Source organism: Zeugodacus cucurbitae, chromosome 4, assembly GCF_028554725.1.
Source record: "Zeugodacus cucurbitae isolate PBARC_wt_2022May chromosome 4, idZeuCucr1.2, whole genome shotgun sequence".
Taxonomy (NCBI): domain Eukaryota; kingdom Metazoa; phylum Arthropoda; class Insecta; order Diptera; family Tephritidae; genus Zeugodacus; species Zeugodacus cucurbitae.
The window spans coordinates 69631941-69648863 of record NC_071669.1 but is presented as its reverse complement, the minus strand read 5'-3'; the positions used below and the strand labels follow the sequence as shown (position 1 = coordinate 69648863).

General features: G+C 36.3%; 2 protein-coding genes across 2 annotated transcripts; both read left to right on the top strand.

The window, feature by feature from the left end:
• The first annotated feature begins 1361 nt into the window (after positions 1-1361).
• On the top strand, positions 1362-7041 carry LOC105213480 (venom serine protease Bi-VSP). The gene is made up of 6 exons (XM_011186358.3): positions 1362-1796; positions 5101-5652; positions 5715-6111; positions 6180-6255; positions 6320-6703; positions 6779-7041. The coding sequence occupies exons 1-6, from the start codon at positions 1730-1732 to the stop codon at positions 6920-6922; spliced, it is 1620 nt and encodes a 539-aa protein (XP_011184660.2). The 5' UTR covers positions 1362-1729; the 3' UTR covers positions 6923-7041.
• A 2626-nt stretch (positions 7042-9667) lies between these two features.
• Positions 9668-16864, top strand: LOC105213473 (venom serine protease Bi-VSP). Its single transcript, XM_011186345.3, has 8 exons — positions 9668-9985; positions 13596-13735; positions 13801-14113; positions 14175-14574; positions 15843-15918; positions 16144-16228; positions 16311-16609; positions 16676-16864. Exons 1-8 carry the CDS (start codon positions 9928-9930, stop codon positions 16811-16813), a joined length of 1509 nt encoding a protein of 502 aa, XP_011184647.2. The 5' UTR covers positions 9668-9927; the 3' UTR covers positions 16814-16864.
• The last annotated feature ends 59 nt before the right edge of the window (positions 16865-16923 follow it).

Here is a 16923-nt window from a genome sequence, read left to right as displayed (position 1 = left end):
TTGTCATGTTACCTATACTTAGGCGCGCAAGGAATATAACAGGGCGAAGTTGCTTTTGTCTGTAGCAGCCGCCAAGTTTAGACTTGTTTTTATGAGTTTTGCGAGTTTTGTTTGTTAAAAACTCACTCTTCGTTCCATGTTCCTGAATTAGTGGTCAAAATTAAGATGATGTCCCAACCACCATATTGGCCAGTCAGTATCAACAACACCAACAATGTCAGCCTCGAAATCCAGCGCAGAATCACTCTCGCCAACAGGTGCTACTTTGGACTGAGTAGGCAATTGAACAGTAAAGTCCTCTCTCGACGAACCAAAATCAAACTTTACAAGTCGCTTATCATTTCCGTCCTGCTTTATGGTGCAGAAGCTTGGACGATGTCAACATCAGATGAGACGACACTCGGAGTTTTCGAGAGGAAAATTTTGCGCAAGATTTATGGTCCTCAGAACATTGGCAACGGCGAATACCGCAGAAAATGGAACGATGAGCTGTACGAGTTATACGACGACATTGACATAGTTCAGCGAATAAAAGACAGCGGCTACGCTGGCTAGGTCATGTTGTCCGAATGGACGAAAACACTCCAGCTCTGAAAGTGTTCGATGGTGTACCCGCCGGAGGAAGCCGAGGAAGGGGAAGGCCTCCACTCCGTTGGAGGGACCAGGTGGAGAACGACCTGGTTACACTTGGAATCTCCAACTGGCGCCGAACTGCGAAGGAAAGAGAGGAGTGGCGCGCTCTCATCGATTCGGCTATAACCAGCGAAACGGTTGAACGCCAATCCCATACATACATACATATTGGCCAGATATGGCCGCCGTGAGACTTTTTCCTGTTTCCAAACAAAAAGTGAACCTCAAAGGGCCGTCGTTATGCAAGCATATGAGAAATTGCTGGAAGAGCTAAAAGCTGTCCCATAAATCGAGTTTGAGAAGTATTTCGACGATTGGCATAAGTGCATTATTCCATTCGATAGGAGACTATTTCAAAGGCGACTATATTAATTTAGACAAATGAATAACTTTTTTTTTTAATTCAAAAAACGAAAATTGCCGTTATTTTTTTAACACACCTCGTGTACTTATTAAAGTTCAAAATAGCAGCATCTGTGTATTTCATGTGTGTGTCATAGCGCCCTCTGTTGTGAATATTGAAATTGGTCCGATATTAAAGCAAGCTTAGGTTGAGAAATCTGTGTTGTGTTTATTTGAAAATCATGTTTTTCATCACCCTAACACATATACAAACAAAACATGCTTCTCATACTCTTAATTGCTCGTTTTACGTTCAACCAGCTGCCTCTACAAGTGGTAGTACTAATTTCAGCTTCATAAGTGTAATGCAAATATAAACCGGCTGTCAGTTTGTTTATGCGAATGCTGCCGAGCGGTTTGTGTTAAAAAGATCCGCTAAAAACGTAGAAATATCAATCGCTGTTTTGGCGAAGTTTCGAACGCGACTTTTTCGGAAACAGTTCTGATTTAAACGCGTTCGCAGTGTAGAGTACGCGCTCCGCCACCTAGTGCGTATAAAGTGACGCAGTAAATATATATTTGTGTAATATATACATACATCTAAGTGATGGTGTGAAAAAATATTTGAAGTGAACAAAACGAATTACAATTGTTATGCTAAGTGTTTCTAATTAATTGTAACGAGTATATATTTTTTTCAATTGCGATTTAAAAAAAATCACTTATATTCAAGTGCAAAATATTTAAATTTAAAATGAAGGCGATCATTCCGTTATTAATATTCGCCTGTGTTGTGCTGCCGCCCGCTGTTCTCTCACAAGGTAGGTTTTCCAAAAGGAAATGCAACGAATTCATACTTTGTGTTTGTTAATAATAGTGTGTGAAAACACTTTTGTTTAATGCATTAAATTACATCAACAATTAGCAAATCGTTAATTAAATTTTGTAAATATTTTATTTACAATAAACAAAACGCAAGCAAAATTCCCAACGGAACACACGTAAAGGTTAAGTGCCAAATGACCGTTGTTTGAACGTAGAACAAATATGTATGAGTAATTTTATTTACAGTTGAAAGTATGGGATATATAAGTTCTATAAAAATAGTTTGTGACAGCAACCAGAACCCAATGTGCCTGAAACCTTAAAAAATAATTAAATATTAAATATTTAATGGAAAAGCTAGTAAAATTAGCAAATGTTGTCTCTGCAGTACTTTAGTAAGATCGTATCTACTTTAAGTTAAGTTTGAGTGACATGTGATATATTTGAAGATGTCTTCCAAAAAATATCGCACATATTATTGTGTCGGAAATCTGTGTTCAACTACTGTGAAATTGTTCAAAATTCACCAAAGCTGTGTGTTGTATCGAGCTTCACTTCCGAGACACGAAGCCACGACGCCCTGATACTTCGTTTTATTTGAATCACCAAAAGAGACATTCCATGTCCATAACAATAGGGTACGGATTTGTATACGGCCAAGGACTGTCCATTCAGAATTATTCTTCAAAATTATTTGGGACATGTTTTCTGCTGCTTCAATAACTATCCATCAGTATCATATAGACCATATCACATGGTGTATGATATGTATTTTCTATATATAAGTTTGTATTGAATAAGCTCGAAAACTACTGTGCCGATTTCAAAAATTCTTTCACCATTGGAAATCTACGTTTACTCTGAGTAACATATGCTATATTTGTTGCTCGAATCTTAATTTTTTGGAAATAGTTCCCAGGTGAGGGAGAATCTTAATCTGAAACTGAAAATCGCTTGCAAGTCATTCTCTTCGCATCGCAATCCAGTGCGAAGCCGGAGCGATCTGCCAGTATTTATATGTAACGTTCTTGTTGAGAAGCCTTAGATTAAACCAAGAAAGCATCTTCGACGTCTTTCCTAAAAAATTAGCTTTAGAGATTACCTCTAACTTATCTATTATTCACTTAAGGGGACCCACCCATTCTCGATTTCAAATTTTGACGATTTTCAAAGGGCTGGTTAATGAACATTATTTTTTAAGGTTGTAACTTTACATATAATTATTTGAAGACCTAAAAAAGAAGAAAAAAAAATTTGTTTTCTGTTGTTGTTGTTTTTTGTGTTTCGCTCACTGGAACATCTGGAAACAAACTGTATAGAATAACGTATTAAAATTTGGAACCGATTGGATTAATAGGTTTTGGGTAACCTCATGCGCCCCAGTCGTAAAAACGCTTTTTCGAGAAAAACGCGTTTAAAGTTTTGAAACGCTCTCGTCGTCGCCTGACGCTTCCACCATAAATCGGCTATATCTTCAAGAGTTTTTCACTTGAAATTTTTACTTGAAATTTTAAAGGAACATTCTTGAGTAGTTCGAATTAACTTAAAAAAATCGATTTTTGAAACCGAAAATGGGGGGTGGGGTCCTCTTAAGTAGAGCACTTAAGAACCTACTGAAATTTTAATAAAACTGACGAATATATTTGACTACTGAGGACTCAAGAATATAAAAAGAGACGACGAATTGTATTTTTCAAATACGATCTTCCCTTTGGTGAAATATTTATGCGTTATTTTTCACTTTTACCAAATACAAAAATACAAATTAAGCCAAAGCTCATATTTTCGACCATTTAAATCGATGTCTGTCATTGATTGTTTCTTAGTTTCATTGGGATTGAGCGTATCCCTTTATATTTGATGGACATTTTACTAAAAGTTTCGATATTTCAATGAGTTCGGACAAGACAATCTATCTCGATCAGTTCATTGCTTGGACCCTTTAGTAGTTACATTTAAATTTGCAACTCATATAAAAGGAGTAAAGTGGGTTCAAATAACTTTACATTTTTTTTCTGCCTTTCACTTTTGAATATTTTACGGCTTTTCCCACACAAGAAATCATGAGTAAAGAGGGCATTACATATTACAAGGCTAAATTAACTAGTTTTAACATGTCATGAGAAACCACAATTAATATTCTGAAAAAATACAGACAAGGACAATATATTTTGCGTATCCATCGGTCAAAGTAGATATCTGTGTTCTGAAGACAACAGTATACAATATAGTATAATATTAATGCAGCACATAGTATGTAAGTATATTATATTACAAAGCTCCTTTCACTGCTGCAACTCAACCGCTGTAAGATTTCAATTAATCCTTTTAGTCGCAGAGTCGAGAGCTTGCAGCTGAAATAAATAGCCGGCTCATCAATATTAAAAACACCTGTTATATATACACATATATAATTGCAAATCACCAATTAAGCTGCTGTGCGCGTCATTTTGAAATTTTTTTTATGGTATATTTCGTATGCAAGTTCAGTAAACCAGTTAGTGGACAGGTAGTAGCCGACTTCAAGGTTACGAATTTTGATAATGCAAAAAATAAAAAAAAATATAAAAAATCAACAAAACACAAAATTAATTAAAAAGTAAATAAAACACAATCACAAAAAAGCAATAAATTTGCAAAATAATGATAAACAGCCATGACAGTGAATTTGAAATAGAAAAAAAAAAACAAATAAAAGTGAAAAAATTGCAAAGTAAAATGAAGTGCTAATCAAACAGCGTCACAATACATTGGGAAACTGCTGAAAATAAAATTAGACATTTTTCTAAAGAAATTTTAATGTGTTTATGGTTATATATAATACTTCTATAAAACACTATTTACTTTAACAGTCGAGTGATTTAAAATTATTGTTTGATAAACAAATTTGTATTGAATTCAGTTCGCTGCTTATTTATTAAGTTCTCATTCCACTTCGCATGGACTTCATTTTAGTTCGTTTTATTTATTTTGATGACGTCGTTTACGCTCAGCACGTGTCAAATGAAATAACCATATCTAAATAAGTAACAGCGCTCGCACACTAAACGCGCATGCTTTGAGAGGCAATAATTAAAGACTAAGAAATCTCATAGAAAATTGTGTTGAAATACATCTGTGAGCTAATATTTGTGTGTTAACTTATGGGAACTCCACAGTGAAAAATTGTGTGAGTTAACAGACTGTATTCGAACCAGTCTGAGAAACGCTAGTCTCACCGGTCTTAGAGACACTTTATTTTAATTTATACTTGACTCAAACATGCATTGATATTCTAATAATTTAACTTCGATCTTTCAGCTCAGTATAATTGCGTGACGCCGGAAAACTATTATGGTTATTGCGTGCAATTAACGTACTGTCCACAAATAGCGAACGTTTTCAATGTGCGCAATCGCAATCAAGCCGAACGTTATGTTATAGCCTCACAGCGCTCGTGTGGTACACGAAGTGTTAACGGTAATCCCGTGGTTTGCTGTACACGACCTGTAAATCCACAGCCGCAACCCCAACCTCAACCACAGCCACGTCCACAACCCCTACCGCAGCCTCAGCCGCGACCACAACCACTACCACAGCCTCAACCACAACCACGCCCGCAGCCACTACCAGAACCTTCAATTTTACCACAGCCTTCCACTGAACGTCCACAAAATCCTTTCTTGCCCACCACTACATCGGCACCAGTCATACTTCAACCAAGACCACCGCCAAATCAAGGTCAACCTTCCACAACGGCTCGTCCAACCGCAGCGCCAACTGTGAGCACAACAAGTGCACCCGTCGATATCGGCGAACGTTTGACCGGCGACTCTTGTGTGGATCCGAAACTGAGACGTGGAGTTTGTGTTCGTAAGTGTTTTAATTTATTTGAGGATTTAAAAGCCCTACCATAAAATCTTTCTTCTTTCCAGCCATCGCCAGCTGCAACGAACTGGTTACCGAGCTCTACGCCAAATCGAATGATCCCAGCTTTGCTGATTTCTTGCGCGCATCGAATCGCAATTGTGGCGGTGTTGCTTCCGTGGCATGTTGTCCGACCAGCGATAAAGTGATTAAGGATCCGACGGTCACAGTGGTGAACAGCGATGAAATACCCACACGTCCGCCCACCTTGGAGGAGGGTTGCGGTTACACGCACAACACCTACAAGAAAATCGTAGGCGGCGAAGTGAGCAAGAAGGGCGCCTGGCCATGGGCTGTGTTGTTGGCCTATCCCGACGGCTCGTCGAGCTCACCATTCAAGTGCGGCGGCACCTTGGTGACGGCGCGTCATGTCGTCACAGCGGCGCATTGTATACGCAGTGATCTGTGAGTGTTGAAATATTTATTGACTTCTACTTAATATTTATATCTAATATGCTATTGCTCACTTGCAGCACCTTTGTACGTTTGGGAGAACATGATCTGAGTACCGATACAGAAACCCGTCATGAGGATGTGAACATTGTGCGGGTAAGTTTCTGCCAGCCACATATCACTCTAGCTTTATTTAATTCTTTACTCCTCTCCTCCACAGAAAGAAGCCCATCCACAGTATAACCGACGCAATGGCAAGTCCGATGTGGCGGTGCTGTGGCTAGAACGCAACGTGCAATTCAGAGAAACCATTTCACCAATTTGCCTACCCACAGCAGCGGCGATACGTCAAAAGTCCTACGTCTCTTACACACCCTTCGTTGTGGGCTGGGGCAAGACCATGGAGGGCGGTGTCTCATCGAATGTGCTGCAGGAACTGCAAATACCGATCTTCAAGAATGACGTCTGTGAGAGGAGCTACAAAAGCATCAATCGGTTGGTGTCCGCTGACCAATTCGACACAGGTGTGCTGTGCGCAGGTGTGCTATCGGGCGGCAAGGATACGTGCCAAGGTGATTCGGGCGGTCCGCTGATGATACCGGAGGTGAGTACCACTCCATTTAAGTTCAAATGAAAATAGAAGAATTCAAACTGATTTCGTCATTGTTTTTACTTGTAGCCTTACAACAACAATGTGCGCTATTACCTGATCGGCGTGGTCTCGTATGGTGTGGGCTGTGCGCGTCCCGATGTGCCCGGTGTTTACTCCAGCGTACAGCATTATGTCGACTGGATTTTGGAGAAGATTGCTGATACTCCTTGAGATTCTCGTTTTAACATTTATTTAAATTAATTACATACTTTTAATATTAACACAACAACAAAGTGCTGCAGCTTTTTTTAACGCAAAAAAGTGATACAATTTCTTTTTTAATAAAATAAAATTACAAAAATGAAATGAAAAGTAATTTTTATTTAATATGCAAGGCGGTTCTATGGCAACTGCCAAATATGTCACCTTCAAATGACCTCTTTATCACATTTTGGGATCTACAAGTGAGCGCATAATCCATTATTTCTCAACCGTTTCTTCTGCCGCTGGGGTGTAGTGCCGTCATTTTGATTTGTGTGCCAAGCACGTTCTGATTTTTGTCATAAAATCTGTAAATGGTGACTACTGGGTTGTCATTTTGCATATACTTAGTTCATTTTAAGCATTTTTGTTGAGTTTAATTAAGGCAATAAAATGATTTGTTGCAGTTTTATTAGTGTACTTTGATGGGTTGAGCATGATGTGATCATTTCATTAATGGAAGTTTGCACAAATTAATGAATGATGAATGGCTAAATGATTTAGAAAAACAAAAGTTAATGAAAGCGCATTATAAATTAACATAGCAACTGTTAAGGAAAGCAATCGTTGATTTTGAAGTAAAAATTTGCATTTATCATAAAATTTTTGGACAGGTTCGTGTCTTAAGTCTTTTGAACTCAATTTGATAGGCTTTTCGCACAGGAGTTAATTACTCGATTAAATTGCGAAAGTATAAATTCAGAAACTCTTTATAACCAACAAGTAAGGAAAGGCTAAGTTCGGGTGCAACCGAACATTTTATACTCTCGCAATTTATTGAAGAAATTTTACACCCAAATTTACCTATAAATTCGGCACAAAGTTTAATAGAATAACGGAAAATCGTCCTATATAGTGTATGAGGGCTGACGTAATTCCCGAACCGATTTCATTCCTTTTCATCAGCTAGGTACACTATATCCAAAACTATACACGCACTTAATTTCGCAAAGATATAGTATCTCACAAATTAACCAATACATATATGTAGATTAAAGCCCACCGTATTTTTGAAAAACCTATAATTAGGCATATGGGACCTAGGAGATGTTATTATCCGATTTTAATAATTTTTGGAACAGAGACACACTATTAGAAGAAAACAATTTCCTCTGCATTACATTAAATTATCTAAGAGATTTACCAATATTTTCGGTTAAAATTTACCCTTAGGCGCTGAGTTCAACATGTCCGATATCTGGGGTCTTGAAAAGTTATAGTCCGTTTTCGACAATTTTTTCTCAAGTGAAGCCAGAGATGATATGTACTATTTGTGTAAAGTTTTATTCCGCCATCTTCATTGGTTCCTTTTGTATACATTATAAAGTGAAGGAATCAGATGGAGTTCAAAATTGAGTTATATGGAAAGTTGTCGTGGTTATGAACCGATTTGATCAATTTTTCACATGTGTCATCAGGGTGTCAAGAAAGTATTATATATCGAATTTCATTGAAATCGGTCGAGTAGTTCCTGAGATATGGTTTTTGACCCATATGTGGGAGATGCCACGCCCATTTTTCATTTTGTAAAAAAGTCTGAGTGCAGCTTCCATCTGCCATTTCTTATGTGAAATTTAGTGTTTCTGACATTTCTCGTTAGTGAGTTAACCCACTTTTAGTCATTTTCAACCTAACCTTTGTATGGCAGGTGGGCGTGGTTATTATCCGATTTCTTTCATTTTTAGACTGTATAAGGAAACGACTGAAAGTCACGACTGCGGAAAGTTTGGTTTATATAGCTTTATTGGTTTGCGAGTTATATACAAAAAAGCTATTTGAGGGCGGGGTCACGCCCACTTTTCCAAAAAAATTACATCAAAATGTGCCCCTCTCTAATACGATCCTATGTTCCAAATTTTATTTTCATAACTTTATTTATGGCTTAGTTATAGCTCTTTATGTGTTTTTGGTTATCGCCATTTTGTGGGCGTGGCAGTGGTCCGATCTTGCCCATTTTCGAAAGCAACCTCCTCAGGGTGCCAAGGAATACGTGTTCCAAGTTTCGTTTAGATATCTCACTTTTTACTCAAGTTATCCGTTGCACGGACAGACGGACGGACGGACGGACGCACAGACAGACATTCGGATTTTGACTCGTCTCGTCACCCTGATCATTTTGATATACATAACCCTATATCTAACTCGTTTAGTTTTATGACTTACAAACAACCGTTAGGTGAACAAAACTATAATACTCTCTTTAGAAACTTTTGTTGCGAGAGTATAAAAATATCGATTACATCAACACTAGTCTGTAATTTCTCAAACATTGCATACTTTCCGGCGTGGAGAGCATGAACACCATAATCTAACCACATAACCAACCGATACTCTACATACCAACTCGTACATCCGCCCAATTGTCAACTCATCTGCTTAATTCATACATATTTATTGTTTCATCTCCGCCGAAGTTGTTTTACATTCATGTGACTGTGAGTAAGTCATTCGAAAAGTGTGCAGAGAGACGGACTCAAGCAATACAAAGAAAAACTCATTGGTTTATGGGAATCACCAATTCTGACTTAAGGCAGATAGCAAATAATATAAGAAAACCGGCTGGGATTCATTTTGAAAACATAAATGTTAAATTATTGCACAACCTCTCCAACTGGTACAGCTAAATAGAATATGTTCGTATATATACAGATATACAATGTATGAATCTGGGTTAGCTGATAGCTCTGTTTAGTTTTGATTAACATTTTTGGTAACAGTTGCGAATTCGAAGTGAACGCGTTCGAAAGGGTACAATAAAAGCGCGTCGTAAACAGTGTTTGAAGAAGAAAATAAAATATTTTTTTTTTTACAAAAATATATTTGTGTTAAAAAAAAACTGATTTACATTTTTAAGCTGTGATGGTTGTTGTATAATTTAATTTTCAAAATTAAAATAAGGCGAAACCATAAATTGAAAAAAAAAAAAATAATTTCTTAAAACTTTTTTTTTGGTTTTTTTTTTTTAAAGTGAAAAAATGAAAACTACTTTAGTCTTACTTATTCTGTGCTCACTACAAATATTAACAATTAAAGGTACGCAAATTTTTAAAATTATTTCTTAATATTATTATTATAAGTTCATTAACTAAATATTACTTCACCAAAAAATATGTTAAACACGAGTTTTGCTGGGGAATTCAGAAACAAGTTTGACATATATTCGAAAGCTTAATTAACATTTGTTTAATGAAATGGCTAATAAAACTTTTGATAACTTGATTAGATGCTTATTAAGGCAAATATGTATTTATAGAGTGCAAGATTGTGTAATTTTCCAGCTGAGTTGTTTTATATTTGAAATTTTTTTAATTTCCTTTGGTGTAGTGAAGGTTCGTACATATATTTAAACCAACATTTTTTTTTAATTTTTGATGTTAAAAATATTGCTCAAAAGTTCAGTACAAATATAAATTTAGGATTTAAGACATATTTATTAATAAAATTTACGGCCACTAAACAATATATATTTTTTTAAATATATATTTTCTTAAAAAGTACAAACATCAGCTACATTTAGAGAAATTATTGCTTAATATAGAAAAAGTACTTATGATTTTCGCGAATATTTGTCTTCTGGATGGTCTTTTTTAGTCTCCAACAATAATCTGCTAGCATTCCTGTGCTCCGTTTCGCTTGATCTCCATTAAGGAAATGCTCTGATGGAACCTCTCACCTTGTTCGTTACTCACAACACTCAAATTTGCCGAAAAGAAGTACTGATGAGAGTATAGCATATATATTTTTATTTCACCCCAAAGCTTTTAATAATATTATAAGTTATTTTATAAAATTTTTGTAATTTTCAGATTTGTGGTTTCCAAGAAAATCTTGGAGAACGTTCACAAAACATTTCCCGGCGAAATTTTTCTGATCATTAAGTTTTCATCAAATCTTTTCTTACAAATATTCTCTCTTTAATTTTTGTCTCGCTGAGTTTGGGAAACTTCTCTTTCTGTTATACAAATCCACTGCCATCTCCAGCATATCTTTTTCAAAAGCGCATAACAAAAGTTGTCGGAGTAGTTGAAACACTTTCGTGGATTTTTTACGATGTAAACGTCATATATAGCATTCGTGTTAGTTAGTCGAATGCAATAGTTATACAGGTTTGACCGTTGACTACACTTAAAAGTGTGAATTAAAAAAAAATATCCTTGCAGAAGTTAGGAAAGAGAATATTTGTGTTTTGACAATTTCTATTAACTATTCTCATGGTCCTCTGGTTCACTATTCTTATGGTGAATTGTCCTGGACATATTAATTTAAAAATAAAACAAGAAAAAACGTTAACTTCGGCTGTACCGAAGCTAATATACCCTTCACAGGTGCATTTCTTTTAGTAACTATGTGTTTAAGCAAATCTAAAGAAACGTAAGAAAAATTAAGTAAAAAAGAAAACATTTTACTAATTCTTTTTAGCCGGGTTGTTTGCTAGAAACATTAAGGTTATATAGTTAACCGATCTGAACAATTTCTTCGGAGATTATATTATTACCTTAAGCAGTAATCCATGTCAAATTTCGCGAAGATATCACATTAATGCGAAAATTTTCCATACAAGCCATTGATTCCGATCGTTCGATTTGTATGGCAGCTATATGATATAGTGAACCGATCTGAACAATTCGGAGATTAAATTATTTCTATGAATAATAACTCACACCAAATCGCGAAGATATGTAGTAAAATGCGGAAGTTTTTCATACAAGCCCTTGATTCCGATCGTTCAGTTTGTATGACAGCTATATGATATAGTGGTCCGATATCGGCAGTTCCAACAAATGAGCAGCTTCTTGCAGCAAAGAAAATAACATCTGAAAACAAAATAACAACTGAAGGACTAGTTCGTATATACATATATACATATATATACATACAGACGGACAATGCTAAATCGATTAGTTCAACATACTGATCATTTATATATATACTTTATAGGGCCTCCGACGCTTCCTTCTGGGTGTTACAGACTTCGTGACAAACTTAATATACCCTGTTCAGGGTATAAAAATATACTTGTAGAAGTTAGGAAAGAGAATATTTGTGTTTTGATAGCTCTACTATAAAAATGTCATGAAAATTTCTATTAACTATTCTCATGGTCCCCCCTTGAATTGTCCTGGACATATTGAATTAAAAATAAAAATAAGAATGTACAGATTAACGCATGACGCATATATACACATATCTGCTCTTGGTTGAATGTGCCACGTTGACTTCCATCGCAGCTAAAGTCTGACTTAAAAGATGATTAATGATCATTAATTACGATTTTCAATCGGCACAGTCATTTGTCAGGTGTTCGGCTATGACAATCTCAACTTTCACCACGAGTATATCAATATATGTCAATCGCTATTACTTAATATATACGCAGTTTAAGTGAAACTACTTAATCTTAAATGTTCTGCTTTATTTGCTCAGTAATTAAGTTATTTACACACAATTTACAAGCTCATTAAAAGTACATTATAAACTCAATTCATTATAAACTAAATTAAATGTTTTTCAAGTGAAATGGTTCTTTTCCAATAACTAAACGTACCATAATTGGAATTTCAGTTGAAAATTGTTAGCTATTTTCTTAATAAAAACATTTTTAATTATAGTTAAGTAAATCACAGAATTTTTTAGTTATAGTTATTACGAAAGTTGTAGTTCATCTAAAACTCTTTATGCCACATTTTCAAGATATCTCATATTCACCTTCGTGCATTCCATTTGATTTAAATTTCAATAGATCATCACAGATGCTTTTAAAATGTATATTCAGTGAGCAGGATTGGGACCAAGATTTCTGAGAATAATTAACCGGTGCGGTATAAGTGTTCTGGTATGAGCACACGCAGACTAATTCTATCCATATTAGTGATATATGAAATAATTTAGAACCTATAACACTTCGTTCAATACTTTCCAATAACATCGTGTTCAAAAAGTCCCGATTTTGCCTTATAGTTCATTCGTAATATACTTAATAAAAAATTTAATTGATGGAAAAACAAAATGATTAAAAATATTTTGGTGCCTTGCTACTAAAACATTTTTTTATTAAGAGGCAATCATTATTTCATAAGAATGTGCTTTATTCTAGGAACCTATTGGAGTTAAACCAGTATAAAATTTCGATTTTATATAAGAATAATTGCATGTTATGGCATCTCTACATTCAACATACAATTATAATAATCACCACATCAAAATATGCAAATTCTAGAAAAACTTGCTTTGTAGGAAGCTCTTAGAAGCATAATAGTTAATTGACGAAAAAACCATCTAAAAATCGTTTTATATTCTCCATTCGTTGAACTGGATGATGTCGTCATTAGCTCTCTTTAAGATAATCATAATAATAATACTTGCGTCAGAGAAAACAGTCGGCAATAGAAGCACCGAATGAATCGCACGACAAAGTTTTCTAAAAAGTGCATAATTTTTCAAGAAACTGCCAAAGTTAATTTTTTAAATTTTCTATCGAATTGAGTTCCTTTAAACTATATACTTTAGGTTCTTACGTATGCTCTCATGAGATTCAAGAATGACCAAAAGAAGTGCCTGATGACAGAGATTACCATATTTTACTTCCAGCTTTACATTTTAAAAAGCTAAAATATCAGTTAAAATTTAAAACTTTTTGTTTCAGCTCAATATAACTGTGTGACTCCAGAGAACTATTATGGCATTTGTTCTTCGTTCAATTCTTGCCCACAAATAGTGAGTGCTCAGACAGCGCGCAATCAGCAATATGTGGCAGCTGCACAGCGAGCGTGTGGTGGCAGCTCGGTAAGTACTCCTGCAATACCCCAAAAAGTTATGTAAATAATAATACCAAAATTAAATTTGTATAGTTCTGCTGCGCGCAACCACAGCAGCGACCAAGCCGACAAGCGGTGTCTCAACGTCCTAGCAATCCTTTAGTAGTACAAGTCCAACAAAGTCGACGTGCGCCTGCCACACAACCACAACAAGTGCGACGTGTTGTTGCACCACAACAACAACAACAACCACAACAGCAGCGACGTCGAGTACGTCAACAGCCAAGAATTGATTTACGCGGCATTTTCGATGTGAACGAATACAGTCAAGCTCCATCCTCGTTTGTGGGCTATAGAGCCGGACAATTGTGTAATACGCCCGACAACGCCGGAGGAGTATGTATTGGTGGGTGAAAATGCCGTTAATTTGTCGAAGATTTCATTTTAACATTGTTGCTTTATTTTAGAAATCAACGATTGTCAAGTGTTGTTGAGTCAGCTATATAAACGCTATACAGATCCCAACTTCGTTCAATACGTGCGCGCTTCGAATAGAAACTGCGGCGGTAGTTCGTACAGCGTTTGCTGTCCCGGTGGCGCAACGCCTTCGCGTCCGGCACCGGCACCGGCACCAGCTCCAGCACCAACTCCAGCGCCCAGCCAAGCAAGCTCTGCTGGCAGTTGTGGTGTTGTTGTACGCACATATAAGAAGATCGTTGGCGGCAAAGCGAGTCGTATAAGCGACTGGCCTTGGATGGCTTTGTTAGCCTATCCCAATGTGGATCCCAATTCGCCATTTAAATGCGGCGGTGCTTTGGTCTCCTCGCGGCATGTGGTAACGGCGGCGCATTGCATTCGTAATGATTTGTGAGTTTGAAAATATGCATATATTTTTGAGTTTATCTTTCCTTAACATTTCAATGAAATCTTTAAAAATACTTGTATGAACGCTGTACTATATAGCTACTAGCATTTAGGTACAAAGTCTAGAATATAGCACATATTTAGATGTGCAACTACGAGGTGTGTTCAAAAACTAATGGGAATTTTAAAATTTTCTATTGTCCAGTCGTTGATTGTTCGTGAAGTCTTGGCTAAAAAAACTACTGCAAGTTTTTATATTCGTCATTTGATTTTTTTTATTTTCAAAAATAAAGAGAAATCGCTGAAACAGCTAAATGCTATCCCAACAAGTAAGGAAAGGCTAAGTTCGGGTGCAACCGAACATTTTATACTCTCGCAATTTATTTAGAGATTTACCTATATTTTCGGTGAAAAATTACCCTTAGGCACTGAGTTCTTCATGTTTGATATCAGGGGCCTTGAAAAGTCATGGTCCGATTTTGACAATTTTTCCACAAGTGATGTCACAGCTCAAATACAGTATTTGTGTAAAGTTTTATTTCGCTATCCTCATTGGTTCCTTATGTATATCTTATAAAGTGAAGGAATCAGATGAAATTCAAAACTGAGTTATGTGGGAAGTAAATTTCACATAAGAAATAGCAGATGGAAGCTGCACTCAGATTTTCTTACAAAATGGAAAATGGGCATGGCGTCGCCCACTTATGGGTCAAAAACCATATCTCAGGAACTACTGGACCGATTTCAATGAAACTTGGTTTGTAATAGTTTCCTTACATCCCAATGATATGTTGTGAAAATAGGCCAAATCGCTTCACAACCACGCCTACTTCCTATATACCAGATCTTTGAAGACGATCTGGATCGTTTACTTTACAATATATAAAGTAAGCACTAGTGAAGATATCGGTGCAGAACTTTGCACAAATACTATGTTTATAGTGTGGCAGCCCCTTTCTAAAAATCGCCGAAATCGTACCATATGTTTTCAAGGCCCCATATATCGAACATGAGGACCTCGGTGCTTCTAACCTAATATTAGGTTTTCCAACTTTCAATGGACTTTATATAATATATATGAGGAATATGTGGGTCAAATTGTGTATTATATAATATTAAGTTAAATAAATAAATTGCGAGAGTATAAAATGTTCGGTTACACCCGAACTTAGCCCTTCCTTACTTGTTTACATTGTATTAGACAAAAATGATTAATTGCGTTAATTAATTGCCTTCTCTCTTCGTGTTGTGTTTTCATTTCATTATTTTAGAAGCTACGTGCGACTTGGCGAATACGATCTGAGCACAAATACAGAAACTCAGCATCAGGATTTGCGTGTAGTGAAGGTAAGTAGTGTAATTTTATACAATATCTTTTCACTATCATCCTAGCCTGCCCGCTTGGAATAATCTTTGTGTGAACATAATGTATATTCTTACAGTCCATTTCTTAGTTAGAAAAACATATTTCCGATAGGTGGCGCTGAAGAAAATATTTAATTTGTGGAATTCCTAGACAAAATTGCGAAGTTTGGCAGAACTCGTTAACAGATTTTCTCTTAAATTTTTCAGCAAGAAAAGCACCCGAGTTATAACACCGCTAATGGACGTAATGACATCGGTATAGTCTGGCTGGAACGTGACGTACAATTCACTAGTAAGTTATATATGACATCACAAGTTCAAATTATATTTCTCAATTATTTGTTCCAACTCTGTCTCTTCCTCTCCCTCTGTAGAGAATATTAAACCAATTTGCTTGCCCAGCTCACAGCAATTACGTAGCAAATCATATATAAACTATACACCATTCGTTGCCGGTTGGGGCAAAACCATGGAAGGCGGTGTCTCTTCGAATGTTCTGCAGGAGCTGCAAATACCGATACTGACCAATGAAGTTTGTCGTGACAGTTATCAACGCGCTAGGCGTCTAATCACCGCCGATCAATTCGATACCGGTGTGCTGTGCGCAGGCGTGCTATCCGGCGGTAAGGATACCTGCCAAGGCGACTCTGGCGGTCCACTGATGATACCGGAGGTAAGAAATGCGTTTCAATTGCTTGCTTTGATTTTAATTATTGCTGTTTTATTATCTTTTTGTTAGACTGTCGGTGGCAACATACAATTCTATCTGATTGGCGTCGTCTCGTACGGTGTGGGCTGTGCGCGTCCGGAAATTCCCGGTGTTTACACGAGTGTACAGTTCTTTGTGGATTGGATTTTGGCGAAAATTTCTAGTTAGAATTGAAATGCATAATGATCTTTAAGTTGCAATAAAATAATATTTATAGTTAAACATTAGATATCGCTTTCGTTTATCATATAAGGTATACCTGGCGAAAAAAGAAGAAG

Bases quoted from the DNA above. Each gene is read 5' to 3' on its own strand.
- LOC105213480 (XM_011186358.3), top strand. From the start codon at position 1,730: ATGAAGGCGATCATTCCGTTATTAATATTCGCCTGTGTTGTGCTGCCG. The intron at 6,256-6,319 runs GTAAGTTTCTGC...TCTCCTCCACAG, and splicing joins AGGATGTGAACATTGTGCGG to AAAGAAGCCCATCCACAGTA. The intron at 6,704-6,778 runs GTGAGTACCACT...TTTTACTTGTAG, and splicing joins GTCCGCTGATGATACCGGAG to CCTTACAACAACAATGTGCG.
- LOC105213473 (XM_011186345.3), top strand. From the start codon at position 9,928: ATGAAAACTACTTTAGTCTTACTTATTCTGTGCTCACTACAAATATTA. The intron at 9,986-13,595 runs GTACGCAAATTT...TTTTTGTTTCAG, and splicing joins ACAAATATTAACAATTAAAG to CTCAATATAACTGTGTGACT. The intron at 16,229-16,310 runs GTAAGTTATATA...CTCCCTCTGTAG, and splicing joins ACGTGACGTACAATTCACTA to AGAATATTAAACCAATTTGC.